This window comes from Bombina bombina, chromosome 4, assembly GCF_027579735.1.
Source record: "Bombina bombina isolate aBomBom1 chromosome 4, aBomBom1.pri, whole genome shotgun sequence".
Taxonomy (NCBI): Eukaryota; Metazoa; Chordata; class Amphibia; order Anura; family Bombinatoridae; genus Bombina; species Bombina bombina.
The window spans coordinates 1018793817-1018816123 of NC_069502.1; the positions used below are offsets into that span (position 1 = coordinate 1018793817).

Sequence of the window (22307 nt, forward strand, 5' to 3'; positions counted from 1 at the left end):
ACCCTGAGCATACCGCACTGCAGGGCAGCTCTGACTGGCGGCAATGGGAGCAAGACCATGCATGCACAGAGTGGCAGACCTCCAAGGTCCGGTCAAAGTTGCGACCGTTGTGACCGTGGAAGTTCCGTTCCTGGTATGTATATAAGCATATACTTATATATTTACTTAGAGCACACAGTTTTTATAGATCACTATGTAAAAGCACTTTTCAGTGACGTTTTTTTTCTAGCACCCCACAGTCGCCAACTTTAGCCCCCAAAAACTGCCTAGTGCAGTTATTTTATTAAAAATAAAAATGCTACAATTTTTATTTTTTAAAATAAAATACACACAACTGTATTTTGGGGGCATTCATATAATTAACCAGAGATCTGATGTCTGGTTAATTTTATAAGTGCTAATTGCTACCGCAAGCTCGAGGTAGCAATAACCAGACACTTGTAATGGTAATTTATCGCTCCACTTGTAGTCTAGTCCATACTTTTATAACATTACACACAAGCAGTGAAAAATAGGAAGGGATTTCATACTACATACATGTCTGTAGCAGAAGGTCATTTAAGTATTATGTTGGCTTGCAAATGTTCTTTCTTTAAAATAATAGCAACTAAGGACCTGCTGCATATTTAATTGCATTTAAGCATTCTTCACACCCTTATAGAATGATGACTCTGCAATGTATTAAAATATATAAAACTATAAGAAATGCTGAGGCACTAGACTGCGTAAAATGTGTATTAAGTCTTTTGCTACTCTAACACATCTACTTTATTTAACAAATAGCAATAGACTGCACTCGATATTGTCAGCATTTGTTCTTTTATTAAATGATATTTTCTGTGGTGTGACTTGTGGCATTATTCCCCTGAAGCAAGCCTTAGGTCTGTGGAAAAGATTTGTCTCATGACAAAGAGCATGTCATTTTACAAATGCATACAGCTGATTGATGAATATACAAGAGGTCTAACAATATGTCATCAAAAACAGGACCACAATATAACACTACATCATCCTCTTTTATTTGTTGATGCAATCAAATGTGTGTAACTTTTTCAGCTGATTAGAAAATGTATGTTTTTTTCCATCTTTGGATAAGCTATGTTCTCTGTAAACAGACAAGTCAAGAATACTGATTGTTTTGAGTTGGATGATGTTCAGCATGTATTAATACCTTAATTCAAACATGTTCACATTTATGCTTTCAGGCAATCTCTTTTCATGAGTAGACTTCTAAGGGTTCAGTTGCATACAATTCAATTTTTTAATTTATCATATAACCATGTAAAATACACATTATTAGCAATTTCATCTTATTCTGGCATTATATATTTTAAATTATATGAAAATAGGATATACAGTATAAGGGGCTAGATAAGGGATGGCAATTTTGATGTTTCATTGGCATTCAAGAGAAAATGCCAGTACATTATTGTGGCTCACGTTTAGAAACCTTATCAAATTCACACCACTATTATTTAGTGACCACTACATATGCTTATATGCAACTGGTCACTATGAACCTTTGCCAAGGGTTTATCTGACTTTTCTGCTATATTACATACTCACTAGTGTTATAGCACAATAACCCTAATCACAATCTCTCCCACAGCAATTAACCCTAATTACAGCTGAACCTAATCTCCTAACACGGTTGGATTTTCGTTTGACCTCCCATGCCAAAGTTATTCCTAACCACTGCTGACTTGTTCTCCCTACTGCTGCTAAACCTAACTGCAAACTCGTCTCACTTAAAAATATACACAATGGATAACCCGGCCCCTCATAGGGATGGGCGAATGTGTTTATATCCGAATTCAAATGTTAGAACGAATGTTATTGTAGAAATTCGATTTACATAATAGAATGTTGATAAGAACGAATATTCTTAAAAATTCGATTTTCGAATGTTATTTACAGTTTTCGAATGTCACATTCGAATTTGAATGTCACATTCAAATTCGAATGTTACATTCAAATATCACATTCAAATTCGAATATTACATTTATAAAACACAACTGTAGACTAGAAACACTATTTCGAATGTCACATTCGAATCGAATATCACATTTGAATCGAATGTCATATTCGAATTCGAATATTACATTTATAAAACAGTATTAGACTAGATATACTATTTCAAATTCGAATGCCACATTCAAATCGAATATCACATTCGAATCGAATATCACTTTTAAAACACAGTATTAGACTAGAAATACTATTTCAAATTCGAATGTGACATTCAAATTCGAATGTAGCATTCAAATTCAAGGTTTACATTTATTAAACTCAGTTGTAAACTAGAAATACTATTTCAAATTTGAATGTCACATTCGAATTCGAATATTACATTTCGAAATTGAATGAATACATAGCTAAACATTCTATTATTTGAACGAATATTTTCGAATTTTATTGAAAAATTCGAAAGTGAAAATTCGAAAATAGAATGTTAGAATGTTATATAAACATTCAAAATTCGATTCGAATGAACGAATGTATCAAAATTTGTTTTAAATTTAAAATTTTTAGAAACATTCGCCCATCCCTAGCCCCTCACCACTTCTTCTGTAACCCTAATTACTACATCAAAACTCCACTTAAATGTAACAACCCCCCCCAGAAAACCCATCATCTGTAACCCATAATTTTCCCCCTACATAGAAAACACCCATGAAAAATCCCTCCTACATGACCCTGCTTTGTAGACTTTTAATAGTAAATCGAGTCCATGCTTTATGATCCCCAAAAGCACCGCTTCTAAAATATAAACCCTAAATTACAAAAAAAAAAAAAAACATTACATTTTTAGCCCTATCAGGCTGAAGAATCTTCTCTTTTTACTTAACATCAGAATGATCACAAAGAAACTTTCCTCCTACAGATAATTTTAATAATAACAATTCTGATTGGTTAAGGACATTAACTAACCAGAATTGAAGGGAGATGTGCTAACTGTCAAAACTGAACCTGGCTATTTTTCTAAGTGGCTTACACTTTGATGTTGCTCTTTCACTATTAATAGTAGATTGCATAGAATATAAACCAAAATGTAAGTTTTTAGTTAATTGAAAATGCATACTACACCTATTCAGTAATTCTTAATTTAGCTTTAATGACCTAATATGCATTAGCTACCTTTTTTAAGTTTTTTTTATTCCCTTTTTCAACCAACTGAATCTAATAATTTAGATGAATTCAAATGTATTTAACCCATTTGTACCTTTACCTAAATTAAGAAGCAAACATCATGCAGAGTATACTTACCAATTTAATGTGGTTTTTTGTTGTTGTTGTGTTATTCATATTTCTGGGCATAGAAAGTGCACAGGTCTTCTAGAAATTTCCCCAAAAGTAAAGATCATTAATATTCTTTAAAATATATTGTGCTAGACACAAAGGATTTTCACTTTTATCTCAACTGTAACTTGTTGGTAAGGGTAATCCTATTAATTATTTTGCTTATATTTTAGGAGGCTGATGAAGCTTTATTAAGTAATCTTGAACTTCAAATTGAATCACAGTTCCTGCAAGATGACATTAATGCGGCAAAGGACAGGTACAAAAAGGTAAAACACTTAATTGACGCAGTAAATTTTGTTCGATTTTTGCGTAAAATGTTAATAATTCTTAATAAACATTACTAAATGAAAGTAACATTACTATAACAATAGGAAAAACAATACTATCATGCAACTGATCACTATGAACCTTTAACACGGGTTTATCTGACTCTTCTGCTATATTACATAGTAATCAGTGTTATAGCACATTAACCATAATGACAATCTCTCCCACAGCAATTAACCCTAATTAAAGCTGAACCTACCTAATCCCCTAACATGGTTGGATTTTCTTTTGACCTCCCATGTCATAGTTATTCATAAACACTGCTGACCTCTTCCCCCTACTGCTGCTAAACTTATCTGCAAACTCTTGTCACTGGAAAATAAACAGGAGGGATAACCCAGCCCCTCACCACTACTTCTGTAACACAGATTACCCCATCAAGGCTTCACTTAAATGTAACACCCCCCTATAAACTCAAAAGCTGTTGATTACACCTAAGTGTACAACCCTAGGGGGCGCTAAAGACTAATCAAAATAGAAGCAGTTTGGGTGCTACTTGCAAAGAAAATAAGTAAAATCAGTATGATACAAATCAGTATAATACAAGAAATAAACAGTACCAATAAGTAGAATTATTAATAAACCAGGTTCCTAATAATCATCCAGACTCAAAAATGTGCAACTAATTAATAGACGAATATGCAGATCATCAATCAGCAGCTAATGTGTGAAACAATATAGTACATTAACTTATAATATACAATAACCATACAGTAGTCATATATTACACTCTATTGAACCATATTAAAAAAACTTAGCTGAATCCAAATGTAAGGGTCAGATAAAAGAGAGTCCAATGTTTAGAGAGTTCCAAAAATGAACATCTGTAAATGTAGTCTCTCCAGGTATGTCCTCCTATGTGGTTGGCAGCTCCTCACGTAAAGAAAGGTGGAAATACTGAAATCTATGAAAAAATCACAAAGAGAGAGGGCGCCTCCTAGTGCAACTCTGTTGGAAATTTGATAGTAACAGATCAGGTAGATGGTAGAATACTCACAAAATGAGCAGCACCCATGTGCTAATTGATGCAGGCTGGGGAATTACAGTGACCCAGCTACACTGATCCTGCAACAGGATGATGGGTCCCGGTAATCCAGTAGATAACAAAAGCACAGGCTTCCAAACCGTAGATTAAAAGGTAATTAATTAAGAAGTGAGGATGTACACAGTACAACCCAACTAGAGTAATAACCAATGTTTAAAAACAGTTGCAACACGTTTCTCAGCCAAACTGGCTGTTTCATCAGGCATCTGTCTTAACAGTGGAAGCTCTGGCTTTATATAATACAAAAAACATGGTAACCCCACCCCACCCCTCCCTTTAGCTCATGTTCAAACAATTGTCCTAATTAGCAATTCACTAATGGCAACAATGTAAACAAAACAAATAGCAAATGGATACAATGAAACCAACTATAATCTAATACTAAGGCAAAAATTAGATCAGCATCAGCATACAAAGACATATAATTGGGAAATTCTAGAGATCTCTCTCAAGAGAGATATCAACGCCAATTGACCTTATTTTAAAATAGCAAAAGAAAAAATACATCTTATAAGTGTTATCCTGCAGTGAAAAACTTTTTTATTTTTTCAAAAAGAAAGGCTGTCATCCTATTCGTTGAAATGGAGATATGACCCATACATTCATAAATTCATTGTTATTTTATAGATATGAACTGATATACCTATCACCTTTATTCATTCAATTACGTTATGGTTTGTAAATAAGACATCTAAAGATAACACTAGAGTAGTAGTCAAGATCGCTATAATATAAGCAAAAAATGGCATCATATAAATTGCTAGAAAAGCGTGGTAAGACACCACGCTTTTCTAGCAATTTATAAGATGCCATTTTTTTTAAAAAGCATTTTTTTAAAAAAGCATCCATCAAAGCAGAAAAGGCACTTATATGATCTTCAGGAGATGTAGAGAAAAAACTCATGCCCCTTGAACTCTGCAATACAAGTTCTAAGCAGAAAGTTTGACAACATATTCAGATGTAGGATTGTATTGGAAGACACAATTTCAAACCACAATTGGTCTAATTATTGTGCAAAAAAAAAAAAGAATTAACCACAAATAATAATAATACATAAACAACTTCTGCAGAGGGTAGTAGCAGGGGCAAGGTCGCACCATTCACACACAGGCACAGCAGGGCTGAAGTACCCCAAAATGATGAAAATCTGTATCCTTAAACATGCCTCCTTACCTGCCCATTTATCAAACACCGGACGAAGTTTCTGTCCCAGAACCTAGTTTTCCTTGCATTGTGGGGAGCAAGCAGTAGCCCCCTGCTTTTGTGCAACCGATTGCATGATAGCAGTGCATGTAAATGACCAGGATGGGGTGGCAGAGAGGTTTAAGTAGCAGTAATCTTAAAGGGACAGTCAAGTCCAAAATAAACTTTCATGATTCAGATAGGGCATGTAATTTCAAACAATTTCCCAATTTACTTTTATCACCAATTTTCCTTTGTTCCCTTGGTATTGTTAGTTGAAAGCTAAACCTAGGAGGGTCATATGCTAATTTCTAAGCCCTTGAAGACCACCTCTTCTCTCAGGGCATTTTGACAGTTTTTTACCACTAGAGGGTGTTAGTTCATGTGTGTCATATAGATAACATTGTGCTCACGCACGTGGAGATCCTAGGAGCCAGCACTGATTGGCTAAAATGCAAGTCTGTCAAAAGTACTGAAATAAGGGGGCAGTGTGCAGAGGCTTAGATACAATATAAAGGTAAAAAGTGTATTTATATAACTGTGTTGGTTATGCAAAACTAGGGAATGGGTAATAAAGGAATTATCTATCTTTTAAAAGAATAACAATTCTGGTGTAGACTGTCCCTTTAAGATTACTACTACTTAGCTTGTGTTTTAGGCCCATTCATGGGAACCTGCATCACTCAGGCTCCAAAACTGCATCTGCAACTTTTTAAATGGACTGCAATATATCTCTCAGGTCTCCCCAGGAAATGCCCTTGTATGTTAAGAAACTTCTATGGATAAATAACTGGCTGGCTGCAGTGACTTGCAGTAGGGAGTTTGCTGTACTGATAAGTTCTTCATGATAAATAAGAAACTATATAGCAGCAGTAAAGCTGCAGCCTATACTAATTCACTCTAAATGTACAGAAACAAAACTGAAGAGTGGATAAAAGTAGGAGGAAATGTGCACTGAAGACTTCTAAGAGAGTTTCTACTTTAGTCCAAACAGGAACAAGACAGTATACCCACTAGTACTTGGAAATTATTTTACCATGAGTGTGAAAGAAAACTAAGTTTTAAGGTGACGATTTTAAGCTACCTAAGAGAACAGATTGTTCTATTTTGTCCTATTACCACTGTAGTCATTGCTCTGCTATTGTTTTGTATTTATTTATCACTATGTGCCCAATTCTAAAAAGATCTTTGGGCTGGTGAGATTCTATAAGGATTATTGCCAGTCCTTCTATTTCCTTGGTGGAATTATATAGAGCCACTTTTTTTTTTTTTTAATATTTTATTTTTTCAATGCCAAATACATAGACAAGCAATGAGAATTACAAAATGAGTCAGCTAAATACAATATGACAACATGTCTAATCACTGCATTAGCATCTAAGTTTTCCAATGTTTTTTTCCCCCCTTTAAGTCCCATTCTCCTCCCTCTTCTTTAGGGACTTCCACTCTCTTACCACCTAGTTTGCCATCTCCAGCAACGGAGATGGATTAAAACACAAATCTATTATTATTATGTAAGATAACATACTAGTATCGTAACTTCAGGATACTGAGTCTGGTTCCGTCTCTTTTCTCTGTTATTCATCCTACCAATTTTCCTCCCCCTCAGAGCCTTCCTTTTTCCTGACCTCCCCCCTGGGTGCCACCCCAGGTTCCTCCGTGTATCTATCCCTGTACCACCTCACGTTATGGTTACTGAGTCTGGTCTTTTAGTTAAATATGTTCCATTTTCCATGTAGCTGTGCATTCAGTATGTACTCCGCGTCTTTGAATGGGTAAATTATTTGTTTTTGGTGTGCTGGGTCTAGAGTGAGAATGAAGGGCTTCCATTTGGTCATTAATTTTTTTGTTCTGCGTGTTATGTCCCCCTGAGTGTCAAGTTGCTCATAGATCATTTGTTTTCTCAATGTTTCTTTGAGTTGTGCTAGGCTTGGTGGTGTCTGTGACATCCAGTGTTGCAGAATGAGTTTTCTAGCATGTAGAATTACATTATTTATGAATCTTGTGTGTTGCTGTATCTTTGTTTGATGGTTTAGAAATATCACCATCTCAGTTGAAAGATGAATTTTTTCCCCTGTGCACGTTCCCACCCACCTCTGCACCATGCCCCAGAATTTCGTTAACTTCGGGCAGTTCCATATCATGTGTGTGATGTTTGGGTTAGGGTTGGAACACTTCGGGCATAGTCCTGGTGTATCCCTTTTCCACTTGTGGAACATTTTGGGAGTTATGTATGCATTGTGGACTAGTTTAGTATGTGATTCTCTTATGTCGTTTGAGAGTGAGGCCTCCCTCACCTCCACAAAGCTTTGCACCACACAATTGTCTGTAATGTCATGTCCCACCATGGTCCCCCAGGCAGTTTGTAAGTGTTCGATGTTGGCTTTATGTACTTTTGATTGGAGCGTGTTGTAAGTGTGTGAGATGGATGTCACTCCTCCCCTTGTCAACTTCAAGAGTTTGTAAATGTCACAGCCTATTTCCATCATATTTCCGGCTTTCAGGAGACCCTGCACGTAGTGTTTTACCTGGAGGTAAGCAAAGTGGTGAGAGCTTGGCATGCCATAGTCTTTCTGCAGTTCTATGAATGGCCTGACTGTGGACCCAGTATCTGATAGGACATGTTTTAGAGTTGTTACCCCCCATTCCTCCCATTGTTTAAATGGTTTAGTGGTAAATCCTGCGGGGAAGTCCGGGTTGCCCCCCAGGGGCAAGTAGACCGTGCAGTTATGTGAGACTCCAAGAGCCCCACACAACTTCCACCATGCCTTTATTGGGTTGCCGAAGAGGCCAGCCCCCCTGAGAATGGGAGCTACCTGCGACTTGTTCATGTGTGGGAGCATTTTAAGCGACCATGGTTTAATAAATGCTGTCTCCAGCGACTTGTTAGTAAAGTTTCCCCCATCCACCAGCCAGTCCATCACATATTTTGAAAGGGCTGCCCAGTTGTAATGTTCTATGTTCGGGAGTCCCAGCCCCCCCTGATCTGGCTGACATGTTAGCTTTTGATAGCTAATTCTATGTTTTTTCCCCTCCAAATGAAATTTAAAATGTCCCTATTTAGTGTCTTGAGATCTTGCTTATGAAGTAGCTCTGGGAGCATCTGTAGGGTGTAGAGGAGTTTGGGGAATAGGGTCATCTTGATTAGCCCTATCCGTCCCGTCAAAGTCAGTGGCAATGAGGTCCAATTCAAAAGCATTTGTTTTAAGTTCTGCAATAGTGGTTTGAAATTAATTGCATACCATTGAGTGGGATTCTTCGTTAATTTAATGCCTAAATATTTAAATGTGTTTGAGATTACTTTAAAGTTATCTTCCAATGGTGTACTAGGGTCACTATTCCGTAGCCATAACAGCTCTGATTTGTCTTTATTTATCCGGTATCCTGATATGTCGCTAAACTCAGCTATAATCGTCAATAATTTAGGTATGTTCTCTCTGGGGTTCTCTGTGTACAGCACCATATCGTCAGCAAAGAGTGATAAGTGTATGGTTTCCCTACCTATGGTCAGTCCCGCCGCTTCCTTCCTAATCTTAATCGCCAGGGGTTCTAATGCAAGGTCAAACAGAAGTGGTGAGAGCGGGCACCCCTGCCTTGTTCCTCTCCTAAGGGGGAATATTTTCGATGGTGACCCATTTATCAGGATCGCCGCTTGGGGGGTGCTGTAAATGGCCTCAATAGCTCTCATGTAGGATCCCTTCAGTCCGAATTTTTTAAGGGTGGTAAATAAGTGCTCCCATAGTATCTTATCAAATGCTTTTTCCGCGTCTACTAGGATCAAACATGCCTCTCTCGCACTCTTCTCCCTGTCTCCCCCCTCCTGCTCCCAAAAATGTGTTAATACCAATTGTAGTTTTCTCATGTTTTTAACTGCTGACCTCCCTTTAACGAACCCAGTTTGGTCTTCCTGAACTAGGAGGGGGAGCACCTCCGCTAATCGGTTGGCCAAAATTTTGGTGAATAATTTGTAGTCAGAGTTTAACAGGGAGATTGGCCTGTAGGATGCTGTTAACATTGGGTCTCTGTCAGGTTTGGGAAGGACTGTGATATTTGCCTCTGCAAATCTGTTGGATAATTTTGCTTTCCCTTCTAGAATTGCATTGTATAATAGGGCGAGGGTGTCTGCGGTTTCTAAACTGAGCATTTTATAAAATTCCCCTGGCATGCCGTCCGGTCCCGGGGTTTTCTCCAGTGGGAGTGAGTCAATGGCCTTGGTGATTTCTAAGGGTTGGATTGGGGCATTGAGTTTTTGTATGTGGTCCTCACTTAACTGTGGTAGTGTTAAGTCCCTCCAGAAGTGTTCTTTCTTTCCTGAGTCAATGTCTTGGGAGTCATATAGGTTCGAGTAATATGAGGTGAATGCTTGTTGTATTTCTGAGTCTTGAGTGAGTATGTTGTCTTTGTCCTTGATGGCTATGATATTGTTAGGTTTTCTATCTAACTTAGTGAGTCTTGCTAATAGTTTCCCAGTGCGGTTTCCGTATCTATAAAAATTGGCCTGTGAGCGGTTCTGAGCGGTAACCGTGGTTTGGATAAGGTAGGTATCCCTAAGGTCTTTGGCCTTTCTATATTTGAGTCTATTCTGTGCTGTGGGATTCCTCAAGTATTTGTTTCTGGCGTTTAGTAACTGCCGCAGGAGGAGTTCCCCTCTTGCTCTACATTTTTTCCTGACTTTGGCTGCATATGCTGTGACCACCCCCCTCAGCACTGCCTTTGCCGTTTCCCAGAAAAGTGAAATATCTCCCACATGTTCGGCATTTAGCTCTTTATACAGCAACCATTCCCCAATTAGGTGCCTGCGCAAGTTAATGTCATGGTACAGATGTGATGGGAACCTCCATCTATGTCCCCGTCTGTGTGGAGTATCAGTGTCCATATGTAGGGAGACTGGGGCATGATCCGAGATTGTTATAGGGTCAATTCTAGTGTCCGTTATGCGGGAGCAAAGGGAGCTGGTGATCAGAAAATAGTCTATGCGGGATAGGGTAGTTTTTGCCGGGTGAAGGCAAGTATAATCTCGAGCTTCTGGATTTCTATCTCTCCAGACATCTGACAGTGACAAGGAACCTCTAAAGTTTAGTAAGATGCGTGTTTCCCTCTTAGATCCTTTGTACTCTATTCGGTGTTGTGATGTAGAGTTTGGGTTACGGAACCTATCTGCTGGCGTGTGTGGGGCAATATTGAAGTCCCCCCCCACTACAATTGGGAGGTCTGCGAACTGTAGAAGCTTAGTCTGTAGCTGAGTGAGAAAAGTTTTCTTTTCAGTATGTGGGCCATACACTCCACAGAGAATCATGCAAAGTTCCCCTATTGTCAAATTAACTATCAAAAATCTTCCCTCTGTATCGACTATAGATTGGGAGATAGTGTAGCTTAAACCTTTGCGGAAGAGGATTGCCACTCCCCTGGCCCTTTTTTTTTCGTAGGTTGTGTGTAGAACCTCCCCCACCCAGCCCTGTCTGAGTTTTTGGTGTTCTTTCTGTGAGAGGTGAGTTTCTTCAAGTATTGCTATGTCTGTCCTTGAGGTGTTCAAATGTCTGAGTATTGCCTTTCTCTTAATTGGGGATGTAATCCCGCCTACATTCCATGTGGTCAGTTTCATTTTATACTTTCGTGTATAGTCGTTTAGAGTGTTTTGTCTTAGTAGTTAGTACCTAAGTGTATATAGTGATACGGATGAATTTCAGAGTGTGTGCAGGGATGTGGTACTCACAGTTACTTTGCTTGGTATCGGTACCTCCTCCTTTCCCTCTGGAGTGGCACCCAGAGGTAGGACAGGTCAGCTCTTTTCCTAATACAGATAGTTAGTACATAAAATTAAATGGAATAAACAGTGCATACAACAAGAACCAAAAAGATCAATAACCCTCCCCCCCGTAACAATACCAACTGTTCAACAATGGACTAAAGTTCCTGTCCAACAAGAAAAAGGGTCCCCCCCCCTCACTTTGCAAGGATACATTTCTTCATTGCAATAACGTTGCTTGTCCTTTATTATTTATCTTCTACCGACCAGGCACAACTCCCAGGTCTAGGCATCAGAGTCATCTTCATTTGCCCCTTGCCCTCCCTCACCCTCTTTTTGCAGGTGAAGTTTGAGCAAGTTGGGCGAGTCAAAGAACAGTGGTCCTCTCGTGGTTTGGCGTCTCAGTCGTGCCGGGAACAACAGGGCTGCTGTTCTACCTTGTTCTAACAGTTGCTTACAGTATGGTGAAAATTCTCGTCTTCTGGCAGCTACTGCCGCTGAGTAGTCCTGGAACAGGTATATTCTTTTTCCATTATACTCTAGAGTGGGAGCTTTCCTATAGGCTTGTAGGATGGAGATTTTGTCCTTGAAGTTAAGATATTTCACCATGACTTGGCGGGGTGGCTGGTTTTTTTCCTTGTGTTTGCTCTGGTCTCCCACTCTGTGCGCCCTTTCCACTGTGCAAGGTAGACACTCTTTGGAGATATTAAGGAGTCCCGGCAAGGTGTTTTCTGCAAATTCCACCAGTTGGGAGCCTGGGAGTGACTCAGGGATGCCCACTATCCTTAGATTGTTCCGCCGCGACCTGTTTTCCAGGTCATCAATCTTTGCCCACAGCCGTTCGTTCTGTTGTTGTAAGGTATGAACATGGGTTTCAGTTTCTCTGTGGCGGTTCTCCCCATCTGCTACCTGCTGTTCCACCCGTGTCAACCTACCATTAAAGGATTTAACTTCGGCTGTAAGAGAGTCCATACCTGTTTGGAGTTGGTCTATCTTTGGAAGAAACAACGCTGAGATTTGGGAAACAATTGGGTGGGCATCCATGAGACTGGTGGTTACTGCATCTTCTGCAGGCCCTTGAGCTTGCTGACTCTCCACCTGGTGCTTTTTTTTGTCCGCATTCTTTAATCTGTTTGTCATTGTGTCCGTTTTTTTGGAGTATGAGTCGTAATACTTTTGCATACAGTGTTGAGAGTTCCACAGTTGTTGCTTCAACTGCACACATATAGGGTGTTATTGTAGTTTAGGGGGAAAGTGGACAGCTATAATCAGGTCTGGATGCCCCAGGTCTTTTAGAGAATCTTGCAATGTTTAGTAAACAAAAATGAAGGGTGAGCGGGGGGGTGTAGGCCCATTCAGATTAGCCCTGCATTGTGGTGGGGTGCGTTGTCACAGCCTTTTACACCAGATAAATAAATGATAGTGTCAGTGGTGTCTTCAAGATTAGCCCCCTAGATGGAATCTGGCAAGATGCAGCTCTCAACTGCGTATATGTTTTTGTAAAGTGCAGTCTGCGTACTGTGACTGTGTATTCCCCGCTCCCACAGAGATGAAAAAAAAAGGAGGAAATTAGTCTTGTCAGTGCGATCTCTCAGCTGTGGTATATGTAGGGTATCTGGCTAGCACTCTCTTGCCTTTATCTGTGGTATTTCTTTACAAGCCCTTTCTTCCACCCTTCCAGTTATTTTGCCCAGCGAGTTAGCAGTTAACCATTGTGCTTGACATGTGACAGATGAGTTCAAAAATTGCCTGTATACCTTTGTCTGTTTTTTTTTTTTTATTTTGAATACTTGTGCTGAGCGCCTCCTTGCTGGTTAACACTAGTGGGTAAGACTGTTTGCTGCAGTGATAAAGTCCCAACAAAGTTTAAACCCGGGCCTGCCTCTTGAGGTGCGGTACAAAAGCTTTTACACTTCCCCAATACCGTTGCAATCTGGGCTCTAAGCTGCTTTTTTATTATGTGCCCAGCGTTTGGCTCCTGAGTCTTCCTATGATATGACCCTCTGCAGGAGTTAGCACTGTGTTGTGTTGTGTGCGTCACTTCACCTTCCCCTCTGCTGTGTCAAAATGGCGTTTTACCACCAAAGCACCAACTCACCCCCTCGACCGGGCTTTCCTCTCTCCCTCTGCTTGGGGTATTTAGTAGGTGACTCAGGGTCCTGAAGCAGCACTCCGGTACAAATCCGGAGCTATTATCGAGTGGTCTTCTTCAGCCACCCTATTTGCAGCCGCTCTCCTCTGTCTCTATCTGGTTATGCTCCGCAGCGGGGGAGTCAGGTGTCAGACTCCTTACCGTTGTTGCTCCAGACAGGGGTATTTGTTCCCTGCCAAGGAATTCGGCTTATTATGGGCCTTTTCAAGTGTTTTTAATTGAAAGTAGGGGTCAAGGGTCCGGAGCTCTTTTCCCCTGCTTCCACTCGCAGCGCCCGCCCACCGGAAGAGAGCCACTTTTTATTCGCTGGCATATACTGCATTTTTGTATGGGGAGGAGATGCATGTATTTCAAAACAGCACAATTAAAATCAGTATTTAAAAACCATAAAAAAAATATTTTAACTATTTATACAATTATATGCAGGGAAAAATTGTAATGTTAGGGTGCATCAAAAAATATTTTCACCAAAAATCATATTTTACCAAAAACGTAAACGATGTAGGTAAATTACACAGTGTAGAGAGTGTAAATAGTAATTTAAGGAAACCAAGGGCGAGATTACATATGTGGCACAAGCTTCAGCGCAACTGCTGAAACCCGCACCGCCCGTAATTTTACCTCGCACATCGGGGTATCTCATAAACCCCGCCGGCAGTTCATAAAGTGCCATAAGTCGGATAAACTAGTGATGTCCAGAATTGAGCGTAAATACAAATTTCTGGAGTCGCGAGTGACTTACGGCACGTTAGAAACTGCCAGCGCCTAAGAAAATAAAAAAAATGTCAAATCTCCTGTAAAAGTCTAACCCGCCTCCCAAAAATAAACCCGACACGTAAAACCCCTATATCTGCCAGCAACCCCACATCGGAACTAAAAATAAAAGTATTAACCCCTAAACCGACAACCCCCCACAACGTAATATGCCTAAATAAACTATTAACCCCTAATCCGCCATTCACCCACATCTCAATCTACCTAATAAAAGTATTAACCCCTAAATTTGTCAACACCAACATTGCAAACTACTTAATAAATGTATTAACCCCTAATACGCCATTCACCCACATTGCAAAATCCCTATTAAAACTATTAACCCCTAATCTTTCATTAACCCACATCGCAAAGTACTTATTAAAACTATTAACCCCTAATCCGCCATTACCAATATCGCAACCAACCTTATAAATCTATTAACCCCTAATCTGCCAAACCCAGATAACGCAATACATTGTGGGGTGATGGCCGTTTAGGGGTTAATATAGTTTTATTGTTATTGCGGTGGGGGGATGATGGTTGACAGGTAGATAGATATTGCCCATGCGTTAGGTGTTAGTTATTTTCAGGAGGTAATTAGATATTGCGTATGCGTTAGGTGTTAGTTACTATTTTCAGGGAGTTACAGTGCTCACATACTCAGCACAAGTCTTGCTGCACCTGCCTATGTGTGGCAAGGGGAAAATGGAGTAAAATTTCTCCATTTTCGTAGAGTAAGTCCATGCGCTGAAACTGTGATACCGATTTGAGACGCGGTTCTATGTTAGCTTATGGGAGTAAAAATTACGGGCGACGGGTGAAATATACGCTCCCCATTTATCTACGGCGCTGTATATGTGATACCAAAACCGTGTAAAAAACCGGTGTCGTCGGCTTTTGCGGGCTAAGCCACATGTTATCTTGCCTCAGATTTGCAAAAATAAAATAAACAAAATTGTACCTAAAAGTACAAAATACAAAGCGTAATTGTTGTTTTTTCTTAAAATGGGTTGAACATGAGTGCTCCATGGGCGTATATGAAATTTTTTCTCCAATCCCAGCATAATTATACAAACATTTTTGCACTGCAGTTCTCACAGTTTTTTTCTCGCTAGTTAAAAAGTGTCAAGTTTTCACCAAAACACTCAAAACACAAAATATTCTGAAAGAAAAACCTATGCATATGAAAAGTACAGCAAATTTAAGGTACAGTGCACTGAAAACAGTTATGATTCTTGGAGCCATAGTTCGCCTAGTTCTGGCTCTTTAGTGTTTAATTTTAGCATAAGAAGTTTCATAAATCAAATTCAAGAAGATGAAATGTGATTTAGAAATCAAGCTGACCTATACATAAAATGGGACAAGAACATCCTTTTCAATGGATTTCCATAGGAAAAAATAATAACTTTCCCTAGTCTTATTTATTTTAAAATTCAAAAATGTTCCTACTGAGTACAAATGCTTCTTAAGGAGGGCTCAACTAAAGATAAAAGGTATAATTGTTCCCTTGCCGATTGCATTGTGTACTATACAATTGATATCATGGGGCTCCAGGGGGCAAGTTGCATATGCGCTGCTTCTTACACCCTACGCCACTTCTGAGATGGCGAGGGAAAATCACTGAGAGCATTTCTGGTGAAATGCTTGTTCAATGCCGCCCCCTGCTTATTGGCAGCCAATCGGCTGCTAGCAGGGGCTGTCAATCGTCCCGATCAGATTGGATCGGGATGATTTCAGTCCGCCACCTAAACGGACCTGAACAGATGGGGCTCAGAATCAGCATCCGCTGCTTAATAAATGGAGCCCCATGAAAGAAGTAAAATCAATTATTATTAATGATTCAGAAATAGAAGCTCATAATTAATAGCTAGTTGATTATATATTCTGTCAGTTTTTTTTTATGGTTTAGCTTTGACATTCTTAAAATATTAAAATGTGTTGCAATGCTCCAATTATGTAATTATTAAACAAGTTAATAATACATTTAAGTTGTGTTGCCACTGTTTTCTCCCTTATAGATAGATTAATAGATAGATAGATAGATAGATAGATAGATAGATGATAGATAGATAGATAGATAGATAGATGATAGATAGATAGATAGATAGATAGATAGATAGATAGATAGATACTGTTAATGCTTAGGAAACTCATGAAACAATGAAACCACAAACAATAAAGTATTTCTCTGTCTGTGCTAGAGATATGATTGCATTTTTAAATTACAAAATGATAGTCTGTGACGTGTTGTATAAACTCCCACCTCATGCAATATTTATTATTTAACAGAATCTCATGGAAATTCAGACCTATGTCAACATATTACAGCAGATTATACAAACAACACCTCCCATGACTGCCATAACCGCTGGCATGTATGAGGTAAGCAAAATTCTCTTGATAATTGTGACATAAGGATTTATGTTTTCACGATAATATTCTGCTAATTGAACCAAATCATTACCATCATGTTGATTCTTAAAAGAATAAAATCTCATTTTGCTCATGGAAAAAGCAAGTTGTTTGCTTTTGTTATTTTTTTTATAAATAAGGCCCGGACCTTTCACAATGCCAAAACCTTAAAGCACACAATTTTTTGTTATAAGCGTACTAATAACTTACATAAAAACACAATTTAAATGTAGCTGTATCTGCACAGCCTCCTACCTCCCTTGCACATGTGCATAAACACATACTTATGCACACTTGCACTCATAGACACTCATAACGATGAATAATTACTTTTATTTCATGAGTTGACATTTTCCACCTCTTACCCAATAGCCATGTTAGCCATACGGCACTCAACGGTAGTACAGCTATTGGAAAAGAGGTGGAAACATCATGAAAACGTTCAACATCATGAAAAATAATAGTATTTCAGATGTATCTCGACAAATTAGAAAATTATGTTATCTCAATCAAAGATTATAAATAATGCAAAATTGTTTTACAATATTAGAAGTGTCAACATAACCATTGAGCAAACATGCCCAGTATACCATTATGCCTAAAGTATATACACATGGCATTTATATTGTTTACCATTTTTTAGTATGGATTCAGATTATACTAGGTTAATCTCACACATGTATGATTTCCCTAAACCTCCGTACAAAGAGTTAAAGGAAAAAAAACCTGAAATGGGACCTTAACCTTTTTTTGCTACCTGCATTTAAAGGAACATGAATTTACATTCCAATTTACTTCTATTATTTAATTTACTTAGGCCTAGATTTGGAGTTTTGTCGGTAACGACCCGCGTAGCTAACGCTGGCTTTTTTCTGGCCGCACCATAAAAATAACTCTGGTATTGAGAGTCCACAAAAAGGCTGCGTTAGGCTCCAAAAAAGGAGCGTAGAGCATTTTTAACGCAGCTTCAACTCTCGATACCAGAGTTGCTTACGGCAGCGGCCAGCCTCAAAAACGTGCTCGTGCACGATTCCCCCATAGGAAACAATGGGGCTGTTTGAGCTGAAAAAAAACCTAACACCTGCAAAAAAGCCGCGTTCCGCTCTTAACGCAGCCCCATTGTTTGCTATGGGGAAACACTTCCTACGTCTGCACCTAACACTCTATCATGTACCCCTAGTCTAAAGACCCCTAACCTTACACTTATTAACCCCTAATCTGCCGCCCCCGCTATCGCTGACCCCTGCATATTATTTTTAACCCCTAATCTGCCACTCCGTAAACCGACGCTACTTACATTATCCTTATGTACCCCTAATCTGCTGCCCCTAACACCGCCGACCCCTATATTATATTTATTAACCCCTAATCTGCCCCCCACAACGTCGCCTCCACCTAACTACACTTATTAACCCCTAATCTGCCGAGCGGACCTGAGAGCTACTATAATAAAGTTATTAACCCCTAATCCGCCTCACTAACCCTATAATAAATAGTATTAACCCTTTAATCTGCCCTCCCTAACATCGCCGACACCTAACTTCAAACATTAACCCCTAATCTGCCGACCGGAGCTCACCGCTACTATAATAAATGTATTAACCCCTAAAGCTAAGTCTAACCCTAACACTAACACCCCCCTAAGTTAAATATAATTTTTATCTAACGAAATTAAGTAACTCTTATTAAATAAATTATTCCTATTTGAAGCTAAATACTTACCTGTAAAATAAATACTAATATAGCTACAATATAAATTATAATTACATTGTAGCTATTTTAGGATTAATATTTATTTTACAGGCAACTTTGTAATTATTTTAACCAGGTACAATAGCTATTAAATAGTTAGGAACTATTTAATAGTTACCTAGTTAAAATAAGTACAAAATTACCTGTAAAATAAATCCTAACCTAAGTTACAATTAAACCTAACACTATACTATCATTAAATTAATTAAATAAAATACCTACAATTACCTACAATTAAACCTAACACTACACTATCAATAAATAAATTAAATACAATTCCTACAAATAACTACAATGAAATTAACTAACTAAAGTACAAAAAATAAAAAAGAACTAAGTTACAAAAAATAAAAAAATATTTACAAACATAAGAAAAATATTACAACAATTTTAAACTAATTACACCTACTCTAAGCCCCCTAATAAAATAACAAAGACCCCCAAAATAACAAAATGCCCTACCCTATTCTAAATTACTACATTTCAAAGCTCTTTTACCTTACCAGCCCTGAACAGGGCCCTTTGCGGCGCATGTCCCAAGAAATTCTGCTCTTTTGCCTGTAAAAAAAACCATACAATACCCCCCCCCAACATTACAACCCACCACCCACATACCCCTAATTTAACCCAAACCCCCCTTAAATAAACCTAACACTAAGCCCCTGAAGATCTTCCTACCTTGTCTTCACCCTACCAGGTTCACCGATCCGTCCTGAAGAGCTCCTCCGATGTCCTGATCCAAGCCCAAGCGGGGGGCTGAAGATGTCCATGATCCGGCTGAAGTCTTCATCCAAGCGGGAGCTGAAGAGGTCCATGATCCGGATGAAGTCTTCTATCAACGGCATCTTCAATCTTCTTTCTTCCGGATCCATCTTGCAGACCTCCGACGCGGAACATCCTCTTCTCCCGACGCCTACTAGCCGAATGACGGTTCCTTTAAGGGACGTCATCCAAGATGGCGTCCCTCGAATTCCGATTGGCTGATAGGATTCTATCAGCCAATCGGAATTAAGGTAGGAATATTCTGATTGGCTGATGGAATCAGCCAATCAGAATCAAGTTCAATCCGATTGGCTGATTCGATCGGCCAATCAGATTGAGCTTGCATTCTATTGGCTGTTCCGATCAGCCAATAGAATGCGAGCTCAATTTGATTGGCTGATTGGATCAGCCAATCGGATTGATCTTGATTCTGATTGCCTGATTCCATCAGCCAATCAGAATATTCCTACCTTAATTCCGATTGGCTGATAGAATCCTATCAGCCAATCGGAATTCGAGGGACGCCATCTTGGATGACGTCCCTTAAAGGAACCGTCATTCGGCTAGTAGGCGTCGGGAGAAGAGGATGTTCCGCGTCGGAGGTATGCAAGATGGATCCGGAAGAAAGAAGATTGAAGATGCCGTTGATAGAAGACTTCATCCGGATCATGGACCTCTTCAGCTCCCGCTTGGATAAAGACTTCAGCCGGATCATGGACATCTTCAGCCCCCCGCTTGGGCTTGGATCAGGACATCGGAGGAGCTCTTCAGGACGGATCGGTGAACCTGGTAGGGTGAAGACAAGGTAGGAAGATCTTCAGGGGCTTAGTGTTAGGTTTATTTAAGGGGGGTTTGGGTTAGATTAGGGGTATGTGGGTGGTGGGTTGTAATGTTGGGAGGGGGTATTGTATGTTTTTTTTTTACAGGCAAAAGAGCAGAATTTCTTGGGGCATGCGCCGCAAAGGGCCCTGTTCAGGGCTGGTAAGGTCAAAGAGCTTTGAAATGTAGTAATTTAGAATAGGGTAGGGCATTTTGTTATTTTGGGGGTCTTTGTTATTTTATTAGGGGGCTTAGAGTAGGTGTAATTAGTTTAAAATTGTTGTAATATTTTTCTTATGTTTGTAAATATTTTTTTATTTTTTGTAACTTAGTTCTTTTTTATTTTTTGTACTTTAGTTAGTTTATTTCATTGTAGTTATTTGTAGGAATTGTATTTAATTTATTTATTGATAGTGTAGTGTTAGGTTTAAATGTAGGTAATTGTAGGTATTTTATTTAATTAATTTAATGATAGTATAGTGTTAGGTTTAATTGTAACTTAGGTTAGGATTTATTTTACAGGTAATTTTGTTATTATTTTAACTAGGTAACTATTAAATAGTTCTTAACTATTTACTAGCTATTGTACCTGGTAAAAATAATTACAAAGTTGACTGTAAAATAAATATTAATCCTAAAATAGCTATAGTATAATTATAATTTATATTGTAGCTATATTAGGATTTATTTTACAGGTAAGTATTTAGCTTTAAATAGGAATAATTTATTTAATAAGAGTTAATTAATTTCGTTAGATAAAAATTATATTTAATTTAGGGGGGGTGTTAGTGTTAGGGTTAGACTTAGCTTTAGGGGTTAATACATTTATTATAGTAGCGGTGAGCTCCGGTCGGCAGATTAGGGGTTAATGTTTGAAGTTAGGTGTCGGCGATGTTAGGGAGGGCAGATTAGGGGTTAATACTATTTATTATAGGGTTAGTGATGCGGATTAGGGGTTAATAACTTTATAATAGTAGCGGTGCGGTCCGCTCGGCAGATTAGGGGTTAATAAGTGTAGGCAGGTGGAGGCGACGTTGTGGGGGGCAGATTAGGGGTTAATAAATATAATATAGGGGTCGGCGGTGGGGCAGCAGATTAGGGGTACATAGCTATAATGTAGGTGGCGGCGCTTTGCGGTCGGCAGATTAGGGGTTAATTATTGTAGGTAGCTGGCGGCGACGTTGTGGGGGGCAGGTTAGGGGTTAATAAATATAATACAGGGGTCGGCGGTGTTAGGGGCAGCAGATTAGGGGTACATAAGTATAACGTAGGTGGCGGTCGGCAGATTAGGGGTTAAAAAAATTGAATCGAGTGGCGGCGATGTGGGGGACCTCAGTTTAGGGGTACATAGGTAGTTTATGGGTGTTAGTGTACTTTAGAGTACAGTAGTTAAGATCTTTATGAACCAGCATTAGCCCAGAAAGCTCTTAACTACTGACTTTTTTCCTGCGGCTGGAGTTTTGTCGTTAGATGTCTAACGCTCACTTCAGCCACGACTCTAAATACCGGAGTTAGAAAGATCCCATTGAAAAGATAGGATACGCAATTTTTGTAAGGGGATCTGCGGTATGGAAAAGTCGCGGCTGAAAAGTGAGCGTTAGACCCTATTTTGAGTGACTCCAAATACCGGAGTTAGCCTAAAACCAGCGTTAGGAGCCTCTAACGCTGGTTTTCACGGCTAGCGCCAAACTCCAAATCTAGGCCTTAATTCTTCAGATACCTTTTGTTGCACATGGATGCGCCAATCACACAAGGAATCTATGTACAACAACCAATCCGCAGCTGTTGAGCATATTTAGATGTGCTTTTTAACAACGGATATTAAGAGAATTAAGCAAATTAGATATAAGAAGTAAATTGAAAAGTTGTTTAAAATTGCATGATCTTTCTAAATCATGAAATAAAAAAAATTGGATATCATGTCCTTTTAAATACTATTGTAAATCAAATTTCTGTGAGTAATCCACACTAATTATATATATATATATATATATATATATATATATATATATATATATATATATATATATATATATATATATATATTTTT

At 38.8% G+C, this 22307-nt stretch overlaps 1 protein-coding gene across 1 annotated transcript in view; it reads left to right on the top strand.

Moving 5' to 3' along the window:
• The window catches only part of BFSP1 (beaded filament structural protein 1), a 92109-nt gene that overhangs the window by 27085 nt on the left and 42717 nt on the right, over positions 1-22307 (top strand). Inside the window, exons 3-4 of the mRNA XM_053709327.1 lie at positions 3475-3570; positions 16802-16894. Coding sequence (XP_053565302.1) covers positions 3475-3570; positions 16802-16894 — 189 coding nt within the window. The remainder of the gene's footprint in view (positions 1-3474; positions 3571-16801; positions 16895-22307) is intronic.